At 44.2% G+C, this 26,845-nt stretch overlaps 2 protein-coding genes across 7 annotated transcripts in view; both read right to left on the bottom strand.

The window, feature by feature from the left end:
• The window catches only part of LOC139057438 (sorting nexin-17-like), a 35,884-nt gene extending 26,924 nt beyond the window's left edge, over positions 1 to 8,960 (bottom strand). For 2 of the 4 annotated variants that reach the window (XM_070535712.1, XM_070535711.1), the window contains exons 1-5: positions 7,959 to 8,111; positions 6,764 to 6,838; positions 4,713 to 4,830; positions 3,207 to 3,382; positions 1,870 to 1,957 (exon numbers count right to left, since the gene is read on the bottom strand). In XM_070535712.1, coding sequence (XP_070391813.1) covers positions 1,870 to 1,957; positions 3,207 to 3,382; positions 4,713 to 4,830; positions 6,764 to 6,838; positions 7,959 to 8,096 — 595 coding nt within the window. In that variant the 5' untranslated portion in view covers positions 8,097 to 8,111. Of the gene's footprint in view, positions 1 to 1,869; positions 1,958 to 3,206; positions 3,383 to 4,712; positions 4,831 to 6,763; positions 6,839 to 7,958; positions 8,112 to 8,334; positions 8,791 to 8,922 lie in introns of those variants that run through there. The other 2 variants (XM_070535714.1, XM_070535713.1) reach the window with 2 other exon arrangements.
• A 149-nt stretch (positions 8,961 to 9,109) lies between these two features.
• Positions 9,110 to 26,845, bottom strand: part of LOC135898896 (tudor domain-containing protein 7B-like) — a 95,391-nt gene continuing 77,655 nt past the window's right edge. For all 3 annotated transcript variants that reach the window (XM_065428102.2, XM_065428104.2, XM_065428103.2), the window contains 3 exons: positions 17,075 to 17,507; positions 14,844 to 14,979; positions 9,110 to 12,211 (listed from right to left, as the gene is read on the bottom strand). In XM_065428102.2, coding sequence (XP_065284174.2) covers positions 11,979 to 12,211; positions 14,844 to 14,979; positions 17,075 to 17,507 — 802 coding nt within the window. In that variant the 3' untranslated portion in view covers positions 9,110 to 11,978. The remainder of the gene's footprint in view (positions 12,212 to 14,843; positions 14,980 to 17,074; positions 17,508 to 26,845) is intronic.

Consider the following 26,845-nt stretch of genomic DNA (forward strand, 5'->3'; position numbering starts at 1 on the left):
GTTGAAGTGAGAGGCAGCATGAAGCTAAATTCATTCTCTGCTGCTGCCGCTCCTCCTCACGCCAGCATTTTCACAGCGAGTGTCAGGGCTCATCGAGAAAGGTGTGTTAATGTTTGCCTGTGCATGCGTGACACCATGCTTATTAATTTAATTAGTAAGCGAATGTTTACAAGTTTGCACAGCCGACAGAGCTACTATCCTTACTCCGTATAGGTGTCTATTAACTTGATATCGCAATCGATGCTTTGCCTGTCAGATGAAACTGCGACTTTTTCTGGATAGATTACTGATCCCGAGTTCTAGTCAATTTGATGGCTTTTTGACAGCATGTCACAAACACGGTGCCTTTTCACAATGTAATTTTCTCACTGCTTCGTGCATACTTTGAGGTTCTCAGGCTTGCCAATGGTAGCTCCACAGTCGTTACACAGCTTCTTATGAACCACACCAGGTGAGACTTCATGTGTACAAGCTACATACTAGGGACATGTACAAGGTGCAGAATGCCAAAGTTAGGCTTTTATTCACTTGTTTCTGTGGTGAGCGCACACACTAGGTTAAGTATATTTCTACCTCACCAAATGAGTTTTCCTCATACAGGGATGTTAATGCCCAAAGTTATTTTGTGGCACTTTTTTAGCAGATGAAATTTCATTTTGGAGCAGATCGGAGCAGATAAATTCTCGTTTTACAGCAGTCTGTAACACAGATATATTATTATTTCAGCCATCTGGAGAATACAAGCTTTAATTTAGAGCATTATTATAACTAAGTGGGGTAACAGTCAAAAGCCTTTGCTTTCTGCAGCATTAAATAAGTGTTCAAGAGAAATATTAAGTGCTGGTGAAGTGATTGGAAATGTTTTCCAAAAGAAGTTGTGAAGACACTACAGTTAGTGAACCCAGCAGTGGTTTATTCAAAGATATTTCTAAGTAATGTAACAATGCCAACTAGCTCAAACCAAGATTATGCATGTGGCTGATATTGCTTTGCCACTCACTAAAAGAACCCAGACGTCTGGCATCCACATTGAGTGATTGAGTGCAAGCCCACTCAATAAGCTAAAGGGAGCGACATTCCTCTTCTCTTGGCCTCCCCTTTTCTGAATCCCCTCGCCGCACGCACCTTCCCTTGCCACTCACACTCTCAGTTCAAGCTTTTTGATCATGGCAATCATACTACGCAGCAATGCACGTGACGTGATACTAGGATTCACGATCATGGGGCTGCGCACCGTGATAAGGAGCAACTGTCATGGCAGCGGCACATATCAAAACAAAACACAACAAAGAACAAGGGAAAAGACGTGGCCAACAGCATGAGTTTCCACGGAAAAGGCCCCAGCACAACCACATGATTCCGCTTCACCAACAGTTAGTTGCAGATTAGCTCCAGACCTCTTATCTCCGGAGTTTTATTCATGGGACTTAATTGGGTGTGGCTGTTTGCACCCACTGGCAGCCAGAATACAAAAGTTACTTTTACATGCCCTCAGAGATCAACGACACAATGCCCTGTGCTGCATTGGTGATCTTTCACTGACACCTGCCAAAGCTGTTCTGGCACAGCGTGGCACAATTTCGGTTATTTTTCCACTTCTGGCGTAATTTGGCGCACCTATTTGCTTGAATATCAAAGTGGCACAACTGGGGCAATATTCCAAACCCTGCTCATACTCTAGGCAACAAAGACCTTTTATTCACATTGAATCTTGCTTTCTTTACTTTCATATCAGCTTTATCAATATAATCGCTCAAGCTGATAAAGCCTTATGTAACAGCTTGTCTTCCTGCATGTGCTCTTGTCATGAAAAATGATTAAGGTATTAAAACGCACAATGTCTTGAACATAGTTTAAGTTGAGACTCACTGATTATGTCCGCATCTGTCCTTTTTACTAAAAACAAAGCAAAGTAGCATATGAGGTCTGGAGGCAATCCGATCTCCCTTGCTACTGCCTGCAATGAGAACACAAAGAATGATAAGAGCCTGTAACTGGGAAGCAGTTAAGTAAGCTACCATGATCAAATTTTTTCAAGTTTCCTCTTGCTTCAGGCAAGACAATTATAACCTGATGTCTGGAGACACTAGTTATAGCTTGTACAGAAAAATTTAGGAAGCAAGTGAATAGTGCAATCTGAGCTAAAACATCTGTCCCGCTTCAATTATATCTTGGCAATCCATTTGTAAAGAAAGAAAAAAAAAGAGAGCAATACAAACAAAACATTTTTTAAACCCTTTTGTAGAACAGCCTATATTTTTTACAAAACTCAGCTTTTTCTGTGAGGTATAAATAAATGAGGTGCTTAGAAATAGTTTACAACAAATTTAACTTTGCTATGCCAAGCCGTTTATTTTTTATATATGGAGTGTATTTGTCCCACTGATACTAAATGTTTTCACAAAGAGTAGGACGCACATGTCCCATTGACCCTCTAGGGTGCGAACGAAAAATATTTTTGACCACTTCCCTCATGACCCAAAACTCTAAAAAATATTTTTCTCATATAAGCAAATTAAATTGAAGGCAGCGTTGCCAACTCGTCTTTCGTTTTAGCATCTTTTCTGGCTCATCAAAAGCCTTCTTTCATGGCAAGAATGAGTTCTTTGTTATCGCACAAAGGTGATTAATGAATACAGCCCAAGTTGTTTACCTACTTGGTGTTCCTTTAAAATTTATTTTTGGTCCCATTCGAAGCGGCTTGGTGGTGCACCGTAAGGATCACTTTGACTGTGACAATATACAGCTTCCAATATTGAATATAGAAATAAATTTTAAAGTTAACAGCAATATTAGGTTACAATTCCTTATTTCCACTGCTAGTGCTCTATGACTTCATGAGTATTGAGGAAACGTTTAGATGACCTCGGTCCAGGTACCTGAACGAATTATGAAGGCTATGTGAAGTAGATACAATCGACCGCAAACGTTTGCGGGGCACTGGTTCCACAAGAAATGTTAATTTTGGCTCTGTTTAGAAATGGCACTTATAATTTTATGGATCACAGTGGTGGTCACAAAAACGACTTTAAATTAAAACTTTGAATTCAAGGCTATGTGCCCTGGTTTCACTGAAATTCAGCTCTTCGTGACTCTTATGTACCGTAAACTTTTGCAATTGACTGTACTCTTGCAACGCAGCCTAAGGATATGCATGCATGCACATACACCTATTTCAGTCACTGCTGTAAGATGAGACAACTTACATCCATAACCACGTCAGTGGGGTCTGTGGAGAGCACAGAGACGGCGACCTTTTGCCAATTCATTAGAAACACGTCAAAGTCAACCTCCTTGGGAGGGGCACCCATGGTCTCCTGCTGAGCAGACAGCAGGAAGCCTGTGAAAGCCTCGTCGGATGAGACGCGAGCATCTTGGCTGGCTGCAAAGACAATACAGCCATGAGCAGGTACTTCTGCTGTTGGCTAAGGGCCATCCATCACTACTTATAACGAGTTTTCTCGGCTCCCACAAACAAGCAATGAAGGCAGGCATTCAGTATATGCTATTACTTGTCGAGGACAACTTCCACTGTGGCTAATGGCAATATACCCAGCAAAAAGAAATGTCTTGAAGAAATTGTTAGCTCAAACCTAAACTAAAATGACACATAACATGCAAATGCAACAGAGCAAACGGTCAGTAAGCATGATTTGTCATCAAGCTCACCAGACACTAAGACATTCTTCTGTAGCTAATGATTGGTAGTAAAAGTGCCATTTGTTCCAGGAAGTCCCAGGTCCCTCCCCTACACCCCCCCCCCTCCCCTCTAAAAAATGAACTGTATTTATTACATGCTCCTAATAATTCATTGCTTTTTTTTTTTCAACATAAGAATTGCTTTCAGAAGACCATAGTGGCTGCATGTATACGCATTCCTTGTATAAATATGTTAAACAAGACAATATGCAAAGAGAAAGCTTATATCTTCACTCTTTGTAGTCATGAGCATTAACCCACTTAGCTGTCGTTCCAGTCGGGAACTATTTTGCGAGTTCAAGGTGCTTTGAAGAAAGAGTACTTGCGTGAACAATTATGCAGTAGTTTATTTCTGAAAACTTCCAAGGCTCTTGTACTTTGCAAACTCTTCAGACACCATCATGTCGTAGGCAATCACCACAGAAACCATTTTCTCTAGACTTCCTCATTGTCACTTTTATCTTCAGTGCTCTCACCTTAGGATATGTACTGGTCATTTAACACAGAACATATCTGTCCACAGTACTAAAATTACCTTAAGGTTCTCTCAGCTCATGCGAAAAAAACATTGCCATCCTCTCAAAGATTTGCCCCTCAAAAAAATAATGCACAAGTTCCCTCAAGTGAGCTGCCAAAGAAGAACTGCCCTCAGTACACAGACACTGAAAAGAAAAGTGCTATAAAGACAAAAGAGTCCACAAAACTTGATGTAACAAACACAAGAGAAAAGAAAGAAAAAAGAAAGAGCAGCACACACAAGCATGTGTGTTGGGAGCGTCCCAACATCTGATCAAAGCCAATATTTTCATGTGTTGAGAGGGGCTATATAAGTGATGGCAAGAAGTTGATATGCGAGATTCGAACCCACATGTAATGAGTAAGTGTTGCTTAAGAATGAATTAAACAAACCCTCTTATGTTGCTCATGACTGCACATGAGAGCATGCAATACACACAAGCACAAAACACATGAACACAGACATCAAATCACAGCTGACATCCACACACACCTACCTAGCTGTATGTATTTTTCAAGAAATCCTCGTCGTTCCTCAGTTTGAGTTGGTGTCAATGGTAACAGCTTTTTCGGTGGGAACGGAGGGAGTGCTGCTGATCCAAACACCTTTTTTAGCTGAAAAATAAAGAATGAATACTATTCTGCAACCTTTTCTACAGAACCAATAGGCAAACTCTGCAAATTGTAGTGACTGGAATGTTGAGGAAGCTCCCCAAAAATGACAATTATGATCACGAATGAGAAACTAGGCATCATACTATATAACGATTCATTTCATTTTCCATTGTTCTTTTCTTATCATGTACCATGCCAAGTGAGCAATTTTGGTGATAACGATGGCACCACAGTCTCTGAGCCAATGGTGAAAGGTAAAAGGCATAATTAAATTGGTCATTACAAATTCTCAAAGAAGCTGCAAGCCTGACTAATCAACCAGACACACGAAATAATTGGTTTAATGCATAAAGGAGGTTGGTATCACATGTGAAATAAATTACACTGGTCAAATGGAATTGTGTTTCAATGTAAGATTAGATCAAGAGAAAGAACCTTCGTCTAAAAAGTAAATTATCCATTCCTTGGTTTTGCAGTGAAAGGTGTATGGCTGCATCCCACTGTTTGACAAAACAGAGATATTATGTTGTAACAAAACTCATGGCTTGTCACATAGGCATGAAAAAAAAAAGGAAAAATAAACTCAACAAAAAACCTTCAGCTGTTCTGCATGGTAAAGGTCCTGAACTTCGTTGGCCAATAACATAACCTGGGGCATTATATCTAAGGATTTTTTTCATGGGCATTATTTCTCCTCATGCGCCCTGCTTAGTAGATGACCCCGGCAATAGCGAGGGTGCAGCTATATGCCAGCCAATTATGCATAGCAAAAAGAGTGAAAAATGAAAGGAATTGAAACAAAACACGACTGCTGAACTTTTTTGCTGTTTCAATTGTTTCCATGCATGCCCGATGGCCTCTTGAGCACATATATAGTTATTGTTCTTCCTAAATAAATCTTAGTTGCATGCCAACACTTGATCGCATCTACCTTCTTTGTCCCTTGTCATTTGAGCTGTTCGGAGCTCCTTTCAACAAGCATGAACTTGCCTAGCTTACAATTCTAGTGCCTTAAGTCAGCATACTAACTTATGTTTCTTGGCACACATTCCTTTCTACAAGGGCTCAGCTGCCAGCAGAAAGCATTTGGCAGCATTACATGGCACATCTTCTGGTTCCATTCGATCTAATTTACACACTAGTATTGAGATTATGCCTCTAACAGGTAATATAACAATTAGTGTCACCATTTTATAGCTTTTTTCCTTCTCAAATGATTGTGAAACCGAGTTTGAAACATTTGACAGCAATATAAATAAAACAAAAAAAGAGAACTATTCTGTTCCCCTCCTAATTTGAACAGGGGAGGGTTAAAAATTATTTGCATTCTATGTGCCTGACAATGAAGACAGGCTCACAGCAATAAAAACTCAATAGCCTTGCATGCAAAAAGAATAAAATGCTTCAAGCCTGTTATTTTATCTCAAAAACATGACCGATGTAGCCACACAACGAAGAAAAAGACAGACACGTATTCTCACTGCAGCAAAACCACGCACCTTCTGCAAGAGATTCAAAATTCTGCTTAAATCTAGACCTGTTTAACAAATGATGGTTGTAGAAGCAATACACTAGATACATCAACAAGACTTAATGCCACAAGGCAACACAGGGACCATGACAGGTGCTGCAATGAAGCACTCCTGATCCGTGTTGTTCAGCTGGAGTTCTTTAATTACCTACCAGACCTTGGTACACGACAATTTTCCTCCCTTGCAAGAATCTAGCTGCTGTGGCCTGTAATCCAACCTACAACCTATAACTGTTGGCTTGCATTCAGGATGCCACAGCAACAGAGCTATCGCAACACATAGCACTCAACAATCAGGTCTCCATACTCCACCCTTGCTTTACTAGGATGTAGCCCAGGACTGAAATGCCAGTTCCTCATTCTTACATGGATGACAAGTGAACAATTCCAGCAATTACTCACCTGATCATGCAGACTGTGGAGCTGCTTATAGCGAACGGCACAATGAAAGGCTCCATTCACGTGTATGTTATATGCCTGAGGGATGAAACATCACACCAGAGTTACATTACACAGAGCACAGCCCTGGTATCTGTACAGCCTTTGTCAAACCTATATGGGCTACGTTGTTTGCAACTGTTTAAAGGAATTTCTTTTGTATGCCATAGGTTACAATACCCTTGGGAAATAAAAGGACTCTCCTACTTGCCATACAGAATGTCTGGATTGTCAGAACTGCACCAATAAGCCAAACAAATGTATATGTGGTGAATGTGCGGATTAGCCAGTATTTTTTTGCAAAAGGCTATACGTTGAGGAGCTAACACCCCTGCCACAAGAGAAGCTTCAAATAACCAGGGTTGAGCAGTAATTAACTTTTTAAACACAGTCAAAACACATAAGCTCTCTCACGTGCCCTACTTTGGTATATGCATTCTTTGTCGCATTCTGAAACCAAGTCAGTACCAGGCAGTCCGAAGTAATTCTTCAATGTGAAGTAATGTGTATTAATCAAAAAAGCATTTGAGCAGAAACATAGGAAAGCTTTTTTCCGACCAGTGGCAACTTTCTAATATGTCACTGGCCCTTATTTCAAGCTGACAAGCTCTTATACACTTAAGTTACAATGTCACATGTAGTTTTCAAGCAGTGCACTGTGTACAATATGAAAGATGCTTCGATCCTCACAATTATGCTGCGCTTTATTTAACGAAATATACATCAGTGTAAGCTTTACTACTACACTTTCTTTAGTGATCTGTACATGTTATTATACATTTTCGTGTTCATACATGTATACGTACCCTACAACGTCTCGCATGGCGCCATGTAACAAAATAAATCCCGTTACACTTTTTCTCTGTAAATGCGTGATACGATGAATTTTTCACCTATACTTGGACACCTTGTGGTAGAGAAGCATCAACGTAATACTTCTCTTCACATCGCGTCTTCATCTAAAGTGACAAAACCTTCGAGATGTAAATAAAATAACTAAGGTGTTAATGCGGACCTTTTCATCAAGTTTTCAACACTCGATCACAGATAAGAGGACTGCGCAGCAAGTTACACAACTTGAAGTGCTGTCTTCCAATCACTGTTTTTGGTTTTAAACCACAACAGCCATACTAAAAGGAGAACGGGAGCAGTGGCCTACTTTGAAAACTGCGTATAAGGCGAGCTCTAGATGGTTCCGAAATAAGGAAGAAGGACCTGCACCTACATATGATACACAAACTATCGAAGTGCTCGCGATGTGTAGGGGACGAAAAGAACAGCTGTAGTGAGAAAACATTCACTTGTTCTCTAAACTACCCCAGTTACGAAACACACACGCGAGTTGACTGAATTCTTGCTACCAAGATCCACGTGCTTGTGCACCTCAAAAGTTGAGTGGCGGCAGGTAGTGGTAAAACCGATCATCAAAAATCCAGACAAACTTCAACTATGCCACGGTCTACGCGATCCCGCTCAACTCGACACACAGCGGGGTTCCTCAACAAAGCTGCTCGGATCGCACGAATTTTACTTACGACGTATGTGGAGCCGCTTTCGTCTTTAAGTTCTTGCGTATCCGGTATGGAAAAATGCATCGTTAAGCAAGCAACGGGGCTTCACCAGAGCACATGGAGAACAAAATAAGTAGCAGTAGCTATGTTTTTGCTACATATGTTTCGGCTGGCCATTCCCCCTGGACCGAACGACGACCCAACACCGCGATCCTCCGCCGCAATGGTTGTGTCCTTACGCAGTGTAATGCAAATAGCGCAAAGCTCTACGGAAACCTACAACAGAAGTAAGCTTGCCCGCTTGACATGCTAAAAACTTGGCGCACGGCTGCTGAAGACGAACACTTTAAAAAATAAAAATGTAAAAAAAAGAAGAAAAAAAAGGGACGTTGGCCCGTAGCACATCGCGGCTTGGGGGCTTGGTATCTGCAGCAGTCCCAGCGGCAGCGCGCTAGCGTAGCGTAGTAGCCGCTGTGCTGCCAGCTGTTTTTAAGTTTCTACCACGGAACATAGTTAATAATATAACCAATCCACGTAATGCTGTTGACGTGCGCCACAAAGGTGGGTCTGGGCCAAGGCAGGATTGTAAACCTTGCAATTGAATGTACGCACCTGTGTGTGGGCGGCGTAGTGCATGGGTGAAGTTTCGTTTGCGCGTCTTTATTTTTCTCCAAGAAAATGATTTCTTCCAAAATGCGTGGCGTCGCTCTAGGTGGTAAATACCTATTTGTGTTACCGGCACATGCCACATTCAACACCTAGCCGTCTTCTAGAGAGGTAGGTCAAACGCAATGCTTGGTCACAATTTGGAATGCAGGTTTATTGTAGAAAAATGCATAAGCAATGTGGACGTACAGATCTCAGTAACATTCCTTCTCCTGTTGTTTGGCATTCTCCTGCACCTATACACATATGTCAACATGTAGAACTTATACATGGGTGCAAAGGAGCATCTAGGAACTAATTTGAAAAAGGAATACTTGGCACCAACATCTACTTGCTTACGGCACTGAGTATGAGAGCAGCAGTAACTTCTCAGCACTGAGAAAAAGAAAAAAGGCCAAATGTTAACGCACTGCAGCGTTGGATACCTAATCATCAATGATACAGCTAAATGTTGATGCCAGGTGCCCTCGAGTAGCAAAAGGGTTGAGCTAATATTTGTCTCTGACAACACAGAGCTTTTTCATAAGTGACTTAGGAACACACTTGTTACACTAATTAAATAAAGAAAATCACATCATGCATCCATAGAGTAATGATGCATCCATGGACCTTTGCTTTAGTTTCTAGAACTAGTACCCAGGAGCAACTACAGTGCTCACTTTAATATTTCCTCCGTAAGTTGCAAAGCGCTGCTGTACTTGTACGATACTATAAATGTTAAATAGGATTTTACTGTTAAATACAGAGCTGTAACAAGCATTCTGCAATGCTGTTGCAACAATGCAGAGCTCACCATATATTATACTGATGTCACATGGCCACTTTCTATCACAACTGAGCCCAATCTGGATCGCAATTGTCAACTGTGAGTGGCTGCTTGCGCAAAGGAGGCAATTGCAATTAAGAAATTCAATCGCAATCGAAAGTGCACCATGTGCCACTCATGTTAAACACATACTTAAGGTGCCACAATAGAGTAACATATAGTGAAATATATGTAACCGAGGTTACAGGAAAATACCTGCAAAATAACAGTTAGTGATTGCTATGCCCACAGTACTCAACTACCTATATTGTCCCATCACTCATTTCAAGTGACATAACTTGAAAGACAATAGCATGAAGAAAGACAGAGGTCACCTATAGAATTGCTTCTAAATAACGAAAGCAAACTCACAAAGATTTAAATAAAATATTATACATCAAATAATTTGTCAGAGCACAGCACAAACAATACAAACCAAAATTAGCAGCCTACATGCTGCAATGAAAAAATGCTTAAGAGATCACAACACCCAAGCAGGGATATAAGAGCAAACATAAGCCTATGTGGTACCTTAGGAAAAGCTTAAGAGGAGAGTGGCTAGATGATTGCACAAGCATGACAATCAATACAAACTATCCATAATTCAATATATTGCACATATATGAGGGAAAATAAAAACAAGCATGTTAACACTCATAGCCCCATGCAACGCTCTACCACAGGCAACATATGTGCAAAACTCGAGATTAATGAGGGAAACAGGGCTAAGCATACCTAAACCCACGCTGAACACCATGTTGCTTTACAGGTTATCCAGTGCATGTTCCAGTTTCTATAACCCCCTGTATGTTTCAAACCTGATGAATCGCACTGCACATCTGGTGGTCTCATAGCAAAATTGTTCCTTAATAGATCACAGTACTATTGCTATTGCATAAGGAGATAAAAAAGTTGAGCTTGTCCCTACAATCCACAGAGTACCCAAAAAGGCAAAAGAACAGAAGTGTGGTTACTGGCACAATGAACATGTACACACATAGAAATGAAAATTTAGCAGCCGTTGCATCATTCCCCCACCCTCTTTTCTGAGACTTAATACCGCTTATTCGCAAATAAAGGTTTTTCTGCCATTGCCATGGCAGCAATAGAAAATAGTGCTTCCACTAAAAATGCTAAACAAGCACAGCAAGGTCATGATCAACACTTCCAGATGACAGAATGGTAGGTTTTGGCCATGTCATAGCACACTACCTATAAGAGGTCACTAGAAGGCAGAGAAATAAATCTTGAGCATTACAAGGCCCTGAATCCCAGAAATGCATATATCTGTGCCAACGGCACTACACAAGCTTGTGTTTATGCTCAACATGACATCTTTACATATATGTGCACGCAATGTGCACTGCACTCAGGAGGGGCACGTGAGGGGGGGGGGGGGGGAGGTAGTGCATAGTCAGCAAGCATGCACATTCTACATCAGGCATTTCTTTTCCAGGATGTAAAGTTTTTCAGACGACTGAAAAAGGTAAACCCAATTGGTGCATGAAGGTGTGAAACAACTTTTAGAGAAAATGGCAGACTTACAACTGCAAGTACACACACAAATTCAGCACAAACTAGCAAGAGGCAACTGTCCGGTAAGGCAACATAACGTAGAAACTAGCTTTCACAAAATTTGGCAAAAAGTCTAAATAAAGCAAAGTGCACCAACTGACATTTCTTCTACTTACAATGCCACACAAAGAAGAATCCTCGGGAATGTTAGCCTCGCATGTGCATGTTTAGGCAGAGAATCTGAGGCTTACCACCGATTAAAGTTACTCTTGTAAATGAGGTGAAAATGAGTAGATCGAGGCATCTATTTAACAATCTGTAGGTGCAGACCATGATGACCATAAGTTAATGAAACCAAAGGGCTGCAGGGGGACAGTCAAAGTAAAACATTGTTTCAGATTCCCCCTGGCACACAGAAATGGTGGAAGGTCATCTCGCACCTGCCTGCAACTTGCAAGCAATAATAAGTTAGCCAGTAGTAGAAACACAACAGAAAACATAGGTACGCATACTCATTGTCCCTTTCCATCAATTCAAGAAAGGGAACAAAAAAAATTGTTACAAGGCAATGATGATATAGAGGAAAATTGTGCAAAAAAGTAAGGCATGACAATTAGAGGAGAGGGTTCGAAGCTTCCAGCAGCAGTAGCTATAAAGCTGATCGTGTACCGTATGGTACATGTCAGGTTGAGACAAGGCGCACAATACTGCGCTCGGCGAGCAGCTGGTCAATGTGAACATCATCGCTGCTGGAGGTGTCGACGAGACGCACCACTAGGTGCTGGGCACCCTCGACGCCCGTCTTGGTGTCAGGCCTCTTGGCCACAATGCGTGCCACAAACTGCCTGTCCTTTACAATGTTTCGGAAGTTGATGCAGTCCACCGGATTCCAGTCGTTCTGCACAGGTTCTACACCTGGGATTGGATAAAGAAAGGAAAAGGTTCAGACATGCAAGGCATTACGCACTGTATGAGCAAGTGCCCACAGCCATTTTTGGAGCACAGAAACTTCAGGGACACTGAATTTCATTGCTGACCAGGAATATTGCATACGACATGGAACAATACCATCAGCTCAGTAAGTTGCAAAATTCGAATACAGTTAAACCTCAATATAACGAAGTTTGTAAAATCGGCAATTTGCTTCGTAATATCGAAATTTCATTCTATTGAAATTCGATCTTTCATGCAAATAAGTACAGTCGCCAATCGATTTTTCTTGCATGAAAAAGGGCCGCAGAATTTTCTGAATCGAAAAAAGCAAACTTGAATAAGAAAAAACTTCATCTTGATGAATTTGGGAGTTGGCGACGAATGATACGATTTCACGCCCCGACAACGATATCTTCACATTGGCAGTACAAATTAAGCGAAGTCAGCCACGCATTCGCGTGCACACAGCCCTCGCGGCTGATAGATTCACCCGTGCTGGAATGACGCTGTAAGGAAAAGTGCCGGCAGCGGAGAGCGAATGCTTCCTCTGCCTCTCGCTCCAATGGGTCACTGAAACTCGAGATTACGCAACCTCTAATACTAAAGGTGCGGCAAGGCAGCTTAAATGGTGCCACGTCGTCTCGGCATGCTCACTCTTTGCATAGGTGGCAGATATGGTCCAAGACTCTCAAATTCAACAAAATAATTTTTTTTTAATTCATTTTTCCTGATACCCCACCATTCAAAAAATTTTATGGCCCCTTTCACACAAGAAAAATTTGTTGGTGATGGTACCAATTTGCATAAAAAGTCCAATTTCAAGATACCGAAATTTCGATATAATGAATTAAAGTGGCGATTTTACTGACTTCATTATATCGAGGTTGAACTGCAATACCGTCCACAATTAGACGTCCGGACAACTGAGGAGCTTGTAAATGATAAACAACGGTTCTCAATTATCTGGGGCACTATGGAAATGAGAGTAATGAAACAAGGGAACAGTATATTACCAGATGCATGTACAGTGTTGAGTTTGCTGAAGGAGAGACGTCTGATACTACAGCCTTGCATATTGTTTTCAAGAGATGCAAACATGGTGAAACATGCCAAATTATAAATCAGAACAAGTTCGTATACTGGCTGCTTATGTAGGTTGCTTATAGCGAGGCATTCTTATTGAACGGAAATTACTGAGCAGAAGTTGCCTGCCCCATGCATTCACTAAGGAACTGTTGCTTGTGCGGAACTGCAGCTATCGTGCAGCATAATCATTTGGAACAGGCCTCACCCTTGATGGTGCGATAAATGTTTTAACCTCTTATATCCTAAAGAAACAAATATTCGACAGCTTAGAAAAGTGAATTCTCAAGTTGAATAACAAGGAATATTTAATTCGTATTGGAAATTTAAAATATTTGTGCACCTTAAAATATTTGTGCACCCCTATATACAGTACATTTTCCAGCTTCCAATTTAATCGCAGTCAGAGTGAAGCTTTCAGAATTGCTGTTACATGTAGAACATCAGTTTAACGTTTCTCTACACTAAAAATTTTGATTCCTTAAAAGCATTGTCTGTCTCTACTATGAGGGACGTTCCAAAGGTAAGCTTCATTATTTTTAAAATAAAAAGATAGTACACCAGGTGAGACAAACAATCGCCACAAGAATCCACGCCCGTTGCTGGTTCAACAATGGAAGGAGTGTCGGCAGAGGAGGAATGACACATGCGCAGGGCGTCGAAGAAGAGAGAGTTAGCAGCAGACTGGTGTGCCCAGGGTTATTCAAGTACAAATCATGATGGCAGACAGACGTGTGCTGACAACGTGGTCACCAATAGAAATGCATGCTGTTATCCAGCACGAATGGGCACGTGAGACTAGTGTGTCCGTCATCCACGAACGCCTACAGATCGTGTGTGGTGAAGAGGTCATCCTCAGGCCTTGCATCGCAAGGCACCGAGTTTTACCAGAGCGGTTTCTTCAACTTGATTGCATGCTACGACAAATGTGTCAATGTCGGTAGTGACAATGTGGAAAAATAGTGCAAGGTATATAGTCCATGATGCTATGATGTACAGTCCATGATGTCATGGTGCATATTTTCGGGCAATAACGTTTCCGTTGAAAATAAATGGCAAAACTTACTTTTGGAACGTCCCTCGTATAAACATTCCACTGTTCCAGTTCTCCAATGTACAAAACAACACACAAGTACTTAAAGTATATTAACAAGTTGCAGGATACGAAGTTTAATGCAGCTCAGATGACACTTTAGGATTTGACATGCAACCACCGCAAAAGAATCAATAACATAGTAGGTCTAGAAAAAATAAAAGATCCTTGCATAAGCATAAGCTGTTGCAGTAAAGACAAGGTTTTATGATGCCATGCATAGATACCTGTATAAAGATACCAATTTGCGCAGGATGTTTCCATTAGTATGTAAATATAGTTCAAATCACCCCTTTTATGCCCCACTTATCTCAAAATCTAAATAGATTCGCACAATAACCAACTTCTTTTTTTTCTGGCTCGACATGGTCACAAAGTTAGTAAAAGCCCACATGCAGGTTTGGTGCTACAATGTGACTTAGCAAACGGTACACATACCAGCAAGGGATGCCTGGATGGCCTGCACTGGCAGGTGCCTGAAACGTTGCCACAGGGGCTGCAGCTCTGACGGTTGCATCATGCCGTAGTCCCCGTAGTCCACGAAGTACACACTTGCCATCAGTGGCCCCTGCACCTAGTTGGTTAGAGACATCATTTAGTTCCATTTACTCTTTGCACAAACACCACAGACGAGAAAGCAAGATTGCCACATCGACAATTTGCAAACAGCCTAACAAGAACCAACGATGATCAAGTGGTGTTATTACTGATTGGGGAGTAAACTTGTTTCTGTTAAAGAGAGTGAAACAGCGGCCTGCGAGTACAGCGAAGCCTGCATATATCAAACTCGGAAAAATATGGAAATCAGTTTGATATACTATGTAATTCAAAAAAGAACTCTTAAGTAACTGCACAACGTAATAGCACATACCATCTTTAACAGCACTTTATTGACAAAATGGACTTAATTTCAGCTTTACTATGGCACAACATAGTCCCAAATCTTTTTCTTCAACATCTCCGTTGTCCAGGAGAGCATGCATTTTTCCATGCTGTAGCTATGGAAGGCTGCCAGCGAAGGCTGCAGACAGAATCCATGTTTGTGCAGAAGCACCGAAACAAGGCAGGAGCACATGCATCACGTTGGAGAAGGTGGTCACAGGATTCAAGTTGTCTTCACGGTTCCCTTCACTAATGTACTGATCCACGCCATCGGAGATGAAAACTTCGTTCTAAGCTCTCCTGTGGTTGCGGCACCTTCGTCCGCGTACACAAGCTTGCGATCATTGAGCCATCAACAGCTTCTGGAAACGCTGAAATCTTGCCATAAAATTCACCAAAATAGGTGGCAGCTTCATTGCACTTTTCGAAAGACTTCACTGTCGTCACCGAGAACGCGGAAACTGGCATGACAATCGGTGCCTTGGAAAATGCCTTGTAACATTCTTTTTTTCTGTCATTTCACTGCACACATTGTATCCTTACCACTCCTTTCTGGAGTGCCTTTTGGCCCTGAACGTATTCACAATAAATAAGTAAATTAATTAATTAATTAATTAATAAAAGCGTGCGCTATGCTGTTGACAGCACCACGCATTTTGAAATAGATAGGTGAAGATGCTTATTACAAAAAGATTGGTAGTGATAGCTGTGAATGCCACGTGCAACGAACCCGGAGATTTGATGGTACCAAAATGAGAAACTGTGTGTGAGACGAGCGGGCGAGTGTTGCGGCGAAGCTTCCATGGCGGGCAGCTATATACTGTTGTCGATCACGCCTCACACATTTTCTTGTTTACATGGGATCTAGTGGCCAGAAAATGTATCATACGATCGTAGTTTGGCGATGTACTGAACATTGGTGCCATAAAATCAAGTTTTCTGGGAAACGGTAAAACATGAGCGTAACTCTATTGGGTCATTTTCTGTGTTCTCGATTGCGAACATTGGTGCCGGGAAAACATATGTAATGGAAAAATATCAACAAGCCTCTGCTGTAGTTTTTTCTCTTGTGCAATCATATATTGTTCACATCACTATATGTTTCTAGCAGGCTTCCCAAGTGTGAAGCATGATGGCAGCTACTCATCACCATGGCCTCTCAGATTAAGTAATTATGAATACACTTGATAACTGAAAGTCACAATGAAATGAAACTTAGTGATGACTCCGCTGATTATGAATCTATCTCTGATGACGGCAATTATTCAGGAGGCTCCAATGGAGGTGATTACTCAGGAAGCTCCCCTAATAGCTGTTCATCAGTAAACAACTACAGCAACCTGATGCCTCAAAAAGGAAAAAAAATTTTCACTCTAAGTTTATTCAGTCAGTGAGTGAGGGAGGGTGAGTGAGTGAGTGAGAGAGAGAGAATGAGTGAGTGTATAGATGCTTTTGAACTAAGAAAAAGGCTTTTACAGTGCAAACCAAGGCACATCTCGTGCCCTCTCATTTACAGAGTACAAAAATTTGTACTTTTTTTGCACTGTTATCATGTGTTTATTCTCCATATACTAAAATGCATGCGGCAGCAGTAACTGATATGAACTTCTCAAAGCAGCACCTTTAATGTGCATCTAAATCTACATTCTACAATCTACAATTGGCATTCCACGACACACTAGAGTACAGCTGCTGCGGTTGGGAATCCAACCAGCAACTTCATGCTAATCAGCAGAGCTCCATAGTTGCCAAACCATATTAAAGGATAGGACGATGGCAAGACCAACCTGTTGCACCAGCACACGATACCAGCACTTGTCCATGTGGCGGCCTGCATAGTAGCGGCCCTTGCGCAGCAGTGCCTCGGGAAGGCCTTCAGGGAAGGCACTGGAGCCCTCGGCAGCATAGAAACTCTGCATCTCAGACATCAGGGCATCCAGCTGTGCCCCGTGAGTCCACGACTGACATGTGAAGTTCAGTGGGTTGGCAGCCTCCGTTACATTGACGTCCAGGTAATCCCCAACCCCAGGGAGCTCAGGTGCTGCAAGGGGCTTGCCTTGCAAGCCTTCCTCGTCCAGCTCGGGCGACGACATCAGGCTAAGTGCCGCAAGCTCAGACGATGGCGAGGTGATGCTGGAGATGCCTGGGCCATCCCCTGAAGGCCCAATGGTCGACGCCGATGCACTCACTTTTGATGGTGGTGAAAAGTCGCCAGAACCTCTGTAAAGGGAATGCAAGGGAACAAGAATTCCATGACATAGTCAGGAACACAACATCATGAAACAGAATGCTGCCCTTGAAGAATTTAGAGGAACCACTAACCCCCATATTCAGAAAGGCATCTTAGCTTGAAGCCCACATTTGAGTTTATTCAAATTATGTCTCTCGTGAACACACTAAAGGAAACACAATGAGCATCTTGGGTGCGTTTGCACCACGCATTGTTTACATCAAGTCAAGCATGGACTTCATGTTAACATGCATTTCTGAATACAGGAGTAAATCGCAGTAGACCAGGGCTAGACACTCATTTATCCACTTCCCGTCATTGAAAACGATGCTCAGTAGGCTGTTGGTACATTTTGGCCTGCGATTTCATAGCGATGCCTTCCGCTCAATTCTATGCCACCATTATTCACTGTTCACATGCAGCCAATCCCATTGATAATGCAGGCGTAGCATTGCTGTAACCACTGAAAAAGCACGAAAAGGAATAGCAACGGAAAAGGTGTTGCTACAAAATTGCAGCCCCGGTGTTTAAAGGCCAACTACAATGAAATTTCACTTTGGCTAAACTTGTTATAGATGAGTAATATATACCACTAACACAATCTTGGCAAAGCCGTAGGGCTAGTAATTAAATAGTTTTTTTGTTAGTGGGCTTTTAACAGCACCTAAGCAAACAATGTGTGTACCTGGTGGTTGTCGCAACGACGTAAGTTCCAGCACACAGCCTTTGAGATTTTTCAGCATGCTGCCCTAACTAGTGTTAAGGCAACAGCATTCATCGCTCTGGCCAGTGGCGTAGCTAGGTCATCTGGCACCCGGGGCCCTTCGCTCTTCTGTCACCCCCCTCCCCCCGGGTGTAGTCGAGGAAGGCGAGGATATCGACAATTTTCGGGTGTCTTCAGACGTATATGACACCCCCCCCTGCTGGCCCTGTGCACCCGGGGCCCGCGGCCCCCCGGCCCCCCCTGTTGCTACGCCACTGGCTCTGGCACATTGTTTTTGCCAACAGTGTAACTTTGCTTGTTTGTTCTCTGAATTTTTTTCTTCTAATTTTTCTTCTTTTCTTACTTTTTATGTATTCATTATTTCTTTAAACTTTATACATATACACTGACGTGGTCCCATGTGTGACAAAGGTAGTTCAAAGGACGCATTACAGGTCCCCGAGCTCACAGGGGTATGTGCCATTGAGCTTGGACCCTTTCTACACAATCACCATGATCAGACCACATAATGATTTCAAACACATTCTTTTTCTCAAACTAAAAAAAAAAATCTAAAAAGAAATCCTCAAACACATTCTTTTTTTTTCCAGATCCTCGCAATAGACAGGGTCGGGGTAAAAGAAAAAAAAAAAGCAGGACGGGAACAGTGGCATGCTTTTGAAGGGGCAACACCAACATGTTGATGCACAACAATTTCCGACAGGGCTCCCGGGTCCTGGCGTGTCAGAGGGAGCTGTTCAACACACTGTTTGTTTTGAGAAACGAATGTGACACCTGAACTCGCTTTCTGCCATCTCTTCAAATGCATTTCGCACCTCCAACCACTCTGCTTCCCCCTTGAGCAATGCCAACGCAAAAACCAAAGCTTCCACTGCAACTGCCATTTTCTCGAATTAGATTATTGATTGGATCTGATGCTCCATTCCATAGCTGCAGTCGTTATTTGGACCCGATTCAACCTACCCCACGTGCCATGCAAAGCTCGTCTTGTAGTAAGCGAAAGAGCGCCTGAACGGAACACCTCTCATCATGTTCTCCTCCTAACAGGCGAAGTGTTCGGTTGGAAAACGATTGGCAAAAGCGTGTCGTTATTCTGACATCACCAAAGACGTGACTGTGCCCTGCGACGGACGACGTTGGCACAGTTTAGACCAATCATGTGAGGCAAAACTGAATGCATGTTCCGAACAATGATCTCCGATGGCACCCCTGGAAAACCAGGGTGCTGGTTTAGTGTCAAACTGGCATCCGCCACCGTGAGAAAGAATTAACCGCCAATTACGATACTCCCAATTATGAAATTCGAGCACAACTCTTTCAGGTTCTTGAATTGCACTGGTTGCATCACTCATTGTTCATAAAATGTTACAGTTACAGTTCACTTTGTGAGAGCGGGTTACTTGCAAGCGTATGTGTGCTATTCCCTTTTTGTGCACTGCACATAAAATGTCTTCAAAATGTTTTGATTGTGTGCAAGTGTGGCGGTGTTTTCAAGGCTTACTTCTTAATTTGTATGTTTTATGTCTGTTTTTCTATCTTTATGCAGTGTAAAGTGCCATTAGGAATGATGGCAAGGCACTGTAAGCACATGCAGAGTCTTTATTATTTCTAGCAATTTGGTGATGTACTATTCACACTACAGTCAAACCCACTTATAACAATATTCAAGTGCCACGAAAGTTCCATTCTTACAACTGATAATTGTTATAACCTGGTTGCATGAAAAAATCAAGATAGGGGGATGGCAAAGTTGTTGCGAGAAAACTATAATGGTGGGGAGGCCAAGTGCCCCTTCTCGCCACCACCTTTCTGCATCTGGCTGCTGACTGAGTTGACTTGTTTGCTTCCTGGACACTCCGATCGTGTGTAACAAGCTGCAGCTGCTGGCATTACAGAATGGCACTGCTATAACAACTGCAAAGAGGTGTCACAGGTGGCAAGCGATATGCGAGTTCCACCAAGGCATCGCTTTGGTAACCCCAAAAGGGGCCTTTTAAAAATACGAGAAAGTTGCCACGGCAGCCTGTCTGCTTGAGAAATCCAGAAGAAACACTGAGGCAAGATCACAAGCATCTCGCCACATACTTCTCAGTAGCTTGCACGAGAAAATCTTGCAAGCTTTACGCGAAACTTGCTGACATCCTTCTCCAAAGCATTCAGGTGCTCAACGTTGTGCAGAGGATGGTCCCTAGAGAAAACGAAGCACCGGAGGGACTCAATCATCTGCCGGGCCTCCTGTGAGAACAATGTTGAGGCAGCCTGCCCTAACGCGCCATCACTTCCGTCGTTGCAGTCGCTATCTCATGCAATCATGTTCGCGACAATTGCCTCACCGGTTAGAAGCACTATGTTTACAAATCTATAGCCATGCACTTTATTTTCACCGGCAATGTTGTGCATTGCCGATGATCAGTGGGGGGATCAGCTATATTCTGTTTCGGCAGCGAGGCAAACTATGTGGCCGGAAATGATTTCAACGCAACCAACAAAGACAAACGCGAGCGATTAAACTGTTTTTTAGAACTGTGCTGAATGAGGAGCCAACGAGAAATCTGGGAACAACACAGTTGGCGCGGTCCATTCGCGTTTCAGAGGGTGGTGCGGCAGTGAGCTATGGGCGCCACTGCCCATTTGCATTCGGAGGGTTGGAAGGGCAATGGGAGAGAGGCGCGTGGAGAAGGCTAGAAAATGAGCACACGGCAGCTGTTGGGGCAGCGGGCTATCACTCAGTGGCTCGAATTTCAAGTTTTCTTTTCAAGGATCTTGCATTTCACTACCTTTCGGCATGGACACCCAGTAGCCAGACTTCATCATTATAGTCGATAATGCGGCAGCAGTGCATTGTAGCAAGCAGGTTATTTCACCATGGAAAACATACAAAAGTTGACGATGTGCCAGCTTCTCATTGTTATAACTGATATATTGTTAAAACTGGTATCATTATAAGTGGGTCTGATTGTAATCATTTTCCCCTTCTCCTTCCTCTTCTGGAGTTTCCTGGGCAAGCCAAGCCCATGCCTCTTGCCGGACTTGTTCAGCTTGTGCTCGGCGCTTGGGGATGTCTTCGGTGTCAGTCAACTCTCGCTCGGCGTGCTGCCGTTTGCGTCGCTGCTCCATTCTCTTCACTCGATGCTTGGCCTCTCGATTATGTAACGAACCCGGTACATCCATAGCACACACAGAACCAGTAGCAACTGCCAGAGGAGATCAACCCAAGGAGCCTCTGCTTACCCTTCACCTCTGCAATGCTTTGCCTCCTTTCTCCTTCCCTGCTTCGCTCAATGCCGTTTAAACTTTCATCTAGGTGGTGGTGTTTTGCTGCGCAATCAGCACACTCCTCTGCACTTTCCCCGCAGCGCAATTCTCTTCTCCACCTCCAGCCGCCTCCCTCCTCGGGCACTCGCATCCTTTGTGGTGACACACATAACCCCGCCGATTTCACAGACAGGGCATGTCCAATTGGGCATAAAAAATGTGATCATGGGAACGTGTGGCTCGCGCGGAGAGCATTTGCTAGCGGCAGTGGCGCGGTGGGCCTGAAGCCCACAACAGCACATTGTTTCCATAATGCTATCAGGAGATGTGCTCGCCACATGCCTTAGTAATGACCGTCATTGGCAACTGGGTGACGGCACACTCTACTATGCCGCTATCTAGTAGCGGGTCACCGCAGTGGAGCACAGCTCTTGCACAGAACCAGCGTTGGAACTCTGCTTTCCTCCACGCCCTTTCGCCATAACCTCCTTCTCCGCATTTCTCTTCATGCTTCGGCTGTACCCTCATCCTCTGCTTTCCTTTTCGCACTCTCTTCACTATCACCATCTCATTCTCAGCTGCGCTCCACTCGTTCATTATGCCCGTTATGCAAACGCCGAGGTTCCGGTACAAGATTACATACAGTGTCTTCCATATCTGGCCGGTGGACTTCAAAAAATTCCTGTCCACAAACTACTCGTCTAATTGAGAGCAAACATCAATCACAGGCTAGCATATTGTAGTCTAAGTTGTTTGTGATGTATTTAAACATCGGTACTTGCCTGCATTTAGTAGAATGAAGCAAAAACTGCTTTCGGCTACGAGCACAGATTTTGCAGATGGGAGCCAAGCTGCCAATTCGACAGGTCGTGCCATCTGGTGGACGGCGAAGAAAACAACTTCTCGGCTCGGGGAATAGGAGAGAAGCGCGCTTGCTTTGAAGATGCAGCACATGCAGTTCGTCTGCCACTCTTTTTTGCCACATTCATTTCGACGGGCAGACGAAATGCATCTGCTGCATCTTCGAAGCAAACGCGTTTCTATCCTATCCCCGAACTGAGAAGTTTTTTTCTCGCCGTCCGCCAGATGGCGCAACCTGTCAAGATCGACAGCTTCGCTCCTGTCTGCAAAATCTGTGCTCGTAGCCAAAAGCAATTTCTGCTTCGTTCTGCAAAATTCAGGCAAGTATCGATGTTTAAATACATCTCAAACAACTTAGACTACAATATGCTACCCTGTGAGCGATGTTTGCTTTCGATTAGATGAGTAGTTCGTGGACAGGAATTTTTTAAAGTCCACCGGCCTAATACAAAAGACGCTGTGTGTGTGTGTATACACACACACACACACACACACACACACACACACACACACACACACACACACACACACACACACACACACACACACACACACAACCCTTTAGGTGGAGACACTTCTGGGCTTGCTTGCTAAACACGATCAATCAAAAAGGTAGCAACGGCGCGTGTCCGATGATGGCAGCCGGTAACCTATAGGCTGGACCACGCAACATCAGTTAGAAAACAGGCAAAAGCTGGCGCAGACAAGGAACGCGTGCATGACACAAGCAACCAGAGAACGGCGTCTGATGATGATGATAGTGATCTAAAGAAAGGAAAGACGCTTGATTCTGCAACCCGTGAGGAAGCACGGCGAAGCGTCGTCGGCGTCTGCACGCGGCGTCGCGGCGCCGTAGCTGCTCGATGCCGCCCGCCCCCCTCCCCACACCCCACGCTCTCCCCTCACCACGGTGACCTACTTTCGCGCATCACTCATTTTGGATTTCCCGCAAAGCCCTTTTCATCGAGCGAGGAAGAAAGGGTGCTGGGGGAGCTTTTCCTCCTTTCTGGCTTGCGCGATCCGGCGCGGTGCTGCTTGAAAGTATTGCTGTCGCGTGCTGCGGAACGATTTCGAGATGATTTACATCGCACTCTGCGAAATTTACGCAATGTCAGTTCATATAAGGTCGTCAGGGAAGCCTTTCGGTGCATCGATAACTACAGTGCGCGGAAATATCTCTTGGGGGCGCAAACACGCGACGCGCATTACCAGCAGCGTTGTGTGTGTGTGTTGTGAACTATTTGGATATGTCGGTTTTAATTCAACGTAGAGAACCGGCGTCTCTGTTATTACCAGCATGAAATGGTAAATCTGCTCACCAAATCTGATCTGATCTAAATCTGATCGCCTGACGTAATGACTAAAAGGTAAGATCGCATGCTCGTGTACGGCCAACCTAAGGCAACGACGAAACATCTAAGCGGCAGGCGCTATCAAATATTTGTGATACACCAGCATCATTCTCACACATTTCAATTAAGTCTAGTAGGCTTGAGATCACTATATGTCTACGCTGGCCTTCCTGCATGAGGCCGATGGCGCTGCTCAACAGAGCGATCACTGTGATTGGTGAACCAGCACGATACATATGTAAGCTGCGCGCTTCAGCATTGCCTTTTTGGCCTGAATATAGTCATAATATATGAGAGGGATCGCATAAAAAGAATGCGATGCCTATTTTTGAGAAAAAAATTTCCGTAATACGTGTGAGTGCGTCGTAGAGAACGGAACGAACACAATCGAAAAAAAAATTCAGTTATCCTCTTTCTAGAAAAAGCAAGAGAAAACGGGCTAACGCCGCAATACGACCTCGCATAGTCACGCCGCACAACGTTTACGAATATGTAACCGCTGATGCCGTATGCTTGGACCATGCGGTATATAGAACGAAGATATCTAATCTAGCACCTACCACTGCTTAGGATGCTTGCTCAGTTCGTAAACGTTTGCTGCGCAAGTACAATTCACACTGTAAGGTATGCTGGTATTACAAACCAAAACTATTCGTGGGTGGAAACCTCATCTACTGAACCAAGTAGTCACACAATGTAATCAGCTAAGCACAAAGTCCAGCCATACCGACTTAAACCATGCCGCGAAAAAACTGTCTATATATAAAACCAATAAAAAGTTGCCTATCTTGAAGGTGCGTTGTTCTGCCGATAGGTATCCGCGCGCTGCCGTCACCGGGTCGATGGACGCGCACCGTTGCTATCTGGTCGATCGCGTCGCGAGTGTCCTCACCTAAAGCGTAATCTTAACCCCGACGCCACGAGCCCGTTCCACGCTCCTGCGCTTGCGGACTGGCTGCACCTGAACTGCGACCCGGCTGTACGCCAAGGGCCGCGCCACGTGCGTCACCTGCCTGCAAGAGGTGCGGGGACCCCGAGACTGGAGCACCTTCTCTGCCCATCCTTGGCACACGAACACTCCATATAGTGATCAGCACTTACAGACGCCACGGCCTTCCAGCGGCCACAGAGACTGACCTGCTGTTCCCGGTGTGTCCCCGGCTCCCTGCGCTGCGAAGCCTGCTGGAGTTTATAAATTACGCTCCTGACACTGCCCAGGCGGCGCGGCCGAGCAGTGATCGTCAGCGCCTCTTGCGGAACCTTCCGTCAAAACTGACACTGACGGACCACGCTACTCAGGCTGCCCACGCGGATCTGCCAACGAGATCGCATGTTTATGCTTGTTGTGAAACGAACAAATGGCACAAGGTTTGCTGCGTAGTTTTAAACCAATCTCAAAATTAGACGGGTCTAATATGCCCTGCCATTCGTCATAAAGGGGAAAAGCTCTACGCTGCCGGGCGTGTTCACAGCGTGAAAGAAGTCGCCGGTGTGACTGTAATGGCGAAGTGTCACTCCCACCAAGGCAAACATTGGCCAACTATTTGAGCTACCGTAGACAACGGTAGCTCAAATGGTGGGCCAAGAACACCTACGCCTAATGCTTTAATAAGCTCAGCCATGCCTGCACACTCACTTGAGCTGCTTGATCAAAGCATAATTGGCGCACGCTGTTTTCACACGCTTGCAAAGCCTCATTGGCCACAGATGATAGGCGCCATATCTTTTCGAATTATTAAAAGGCTCTTTTAAACAACTTGCACAAAAAATTGTATTAGTCTGCTATGTTCTGCCAAGCAACCGCAGTACTTGGTTTACAATTGCCGAGGCACCGGCACGACCTTGGGCCGCTCCGGCCGCTCGACTCGGGTGACCGTATCCGGCAACCTGAACCCAAGCAGAGCCGCGCAGCGTGAAGTGCTTAGCGGCTCACGCAAGCCGGAACACCTGCAGCCATCACGCAGTACGCTTCGTACAGGAAAATAAATAGCTCTAAAAGATATGAAGAATTTACAAAAATATTTAAGTCGGCTCCTTCTCGACTAAAAACTTTAGTCTACTGATTACAATACTATCTAGTGCGATCCTCCAGGAAGGAGGCGCGAGCACAAAATCACGGCCAGCCAGGAAATCTGTAGAGTCGGAGAGCAGGCAGCCCTGAACGACCGTTAGCAGTACCGCCGTCCCCACGCTTTCTTTCCTGGCAGTTTTCGATGTCTTGCACATTTGCCATCGTAAAACAGCGGTATGAGAACGTTTACCTGCGGGACGGTGGCGCACGTGGTTCAGAAGTTTCGAATTACACGCGGTCATAACGACAACACGTGCGCCAGCTGGATCCTACGCCGTAGACTGAAGTTGGATCAGTGCCAGAGTTGCGCTTTCGACGCTACAGGTGTAGCGGTCGTGGCCGGGAAACAACTTTTCGAGAGGCAGCATAGGCGTCTGTGCAGTGCAGGTCCTACGGGCCTTTACAAATGAAAATACTGTTGAACTCGTACGGGTCCCTGCCCTTTCGAGGAATCAAGGGAATGAGGAGGCGCAGTGGGTAGCCCGAGGTCTAATCAACCGGGAGGTGTGCCCCTCAGACTCGTATTCCATGGATGAGGCACCGACGACATACCACGAGATAACAAACTACAAGCAAAAAAGGCGAATCTGCCCGCCTCCAAACGCAAGCCTCGATCCTGCGTCGAATCCAAACTAAGTCGTTCCTTAGCCCACAGTGGCTGGCCATAATTACCAACGGGCAATGGAACCCAATGTGTCAAAACTGCACAAATCAAACATTGGCTACCCAAAATCACATTCTTTGGGGGTGCGAGGGCTCACCGCCTCTCAGGTCGCTCCTGCCAGCTTCCTCACAACTGACGTGGGAGGAGCTGCTCAGAACGCCGGATCAAAAAATTGGCTGAGGCTTAGCTTGGTTAAGCCTAGTCAGATGCGAAGCATATTGGTGGCTAAACTTGGTAAGTAACTTGTCTCCGAGCCGCATACTGAGCACGTTGCTTGGCCAGACGTTCTCCCCGCTCGTCATCAGTCTCTGTAGCACGCCGCAACCTTCGCTTCTCATTCCAACGAGCAGCTCTGTCTCCAGGAGGCATCTCACCTCGTGAGTGTCTAGCAGAGGCAAGCG

Source organism: Dermacentor albipictus, chromosome 3 (assembly GCF_038994185.2).
Source record: "Dermacentor albipictus isolate Rhodes 1998 colony chromosome 3, USDA_Dalb.pri_finalv2, whole genome shotgun sequence".
NCBI classification, from domain to species: Eukaryota; Metazoa; Arthropoda; class Arachnida; order Ixodida; family Ixodidae; genus Dermacentor; species Dermacentor albipictus.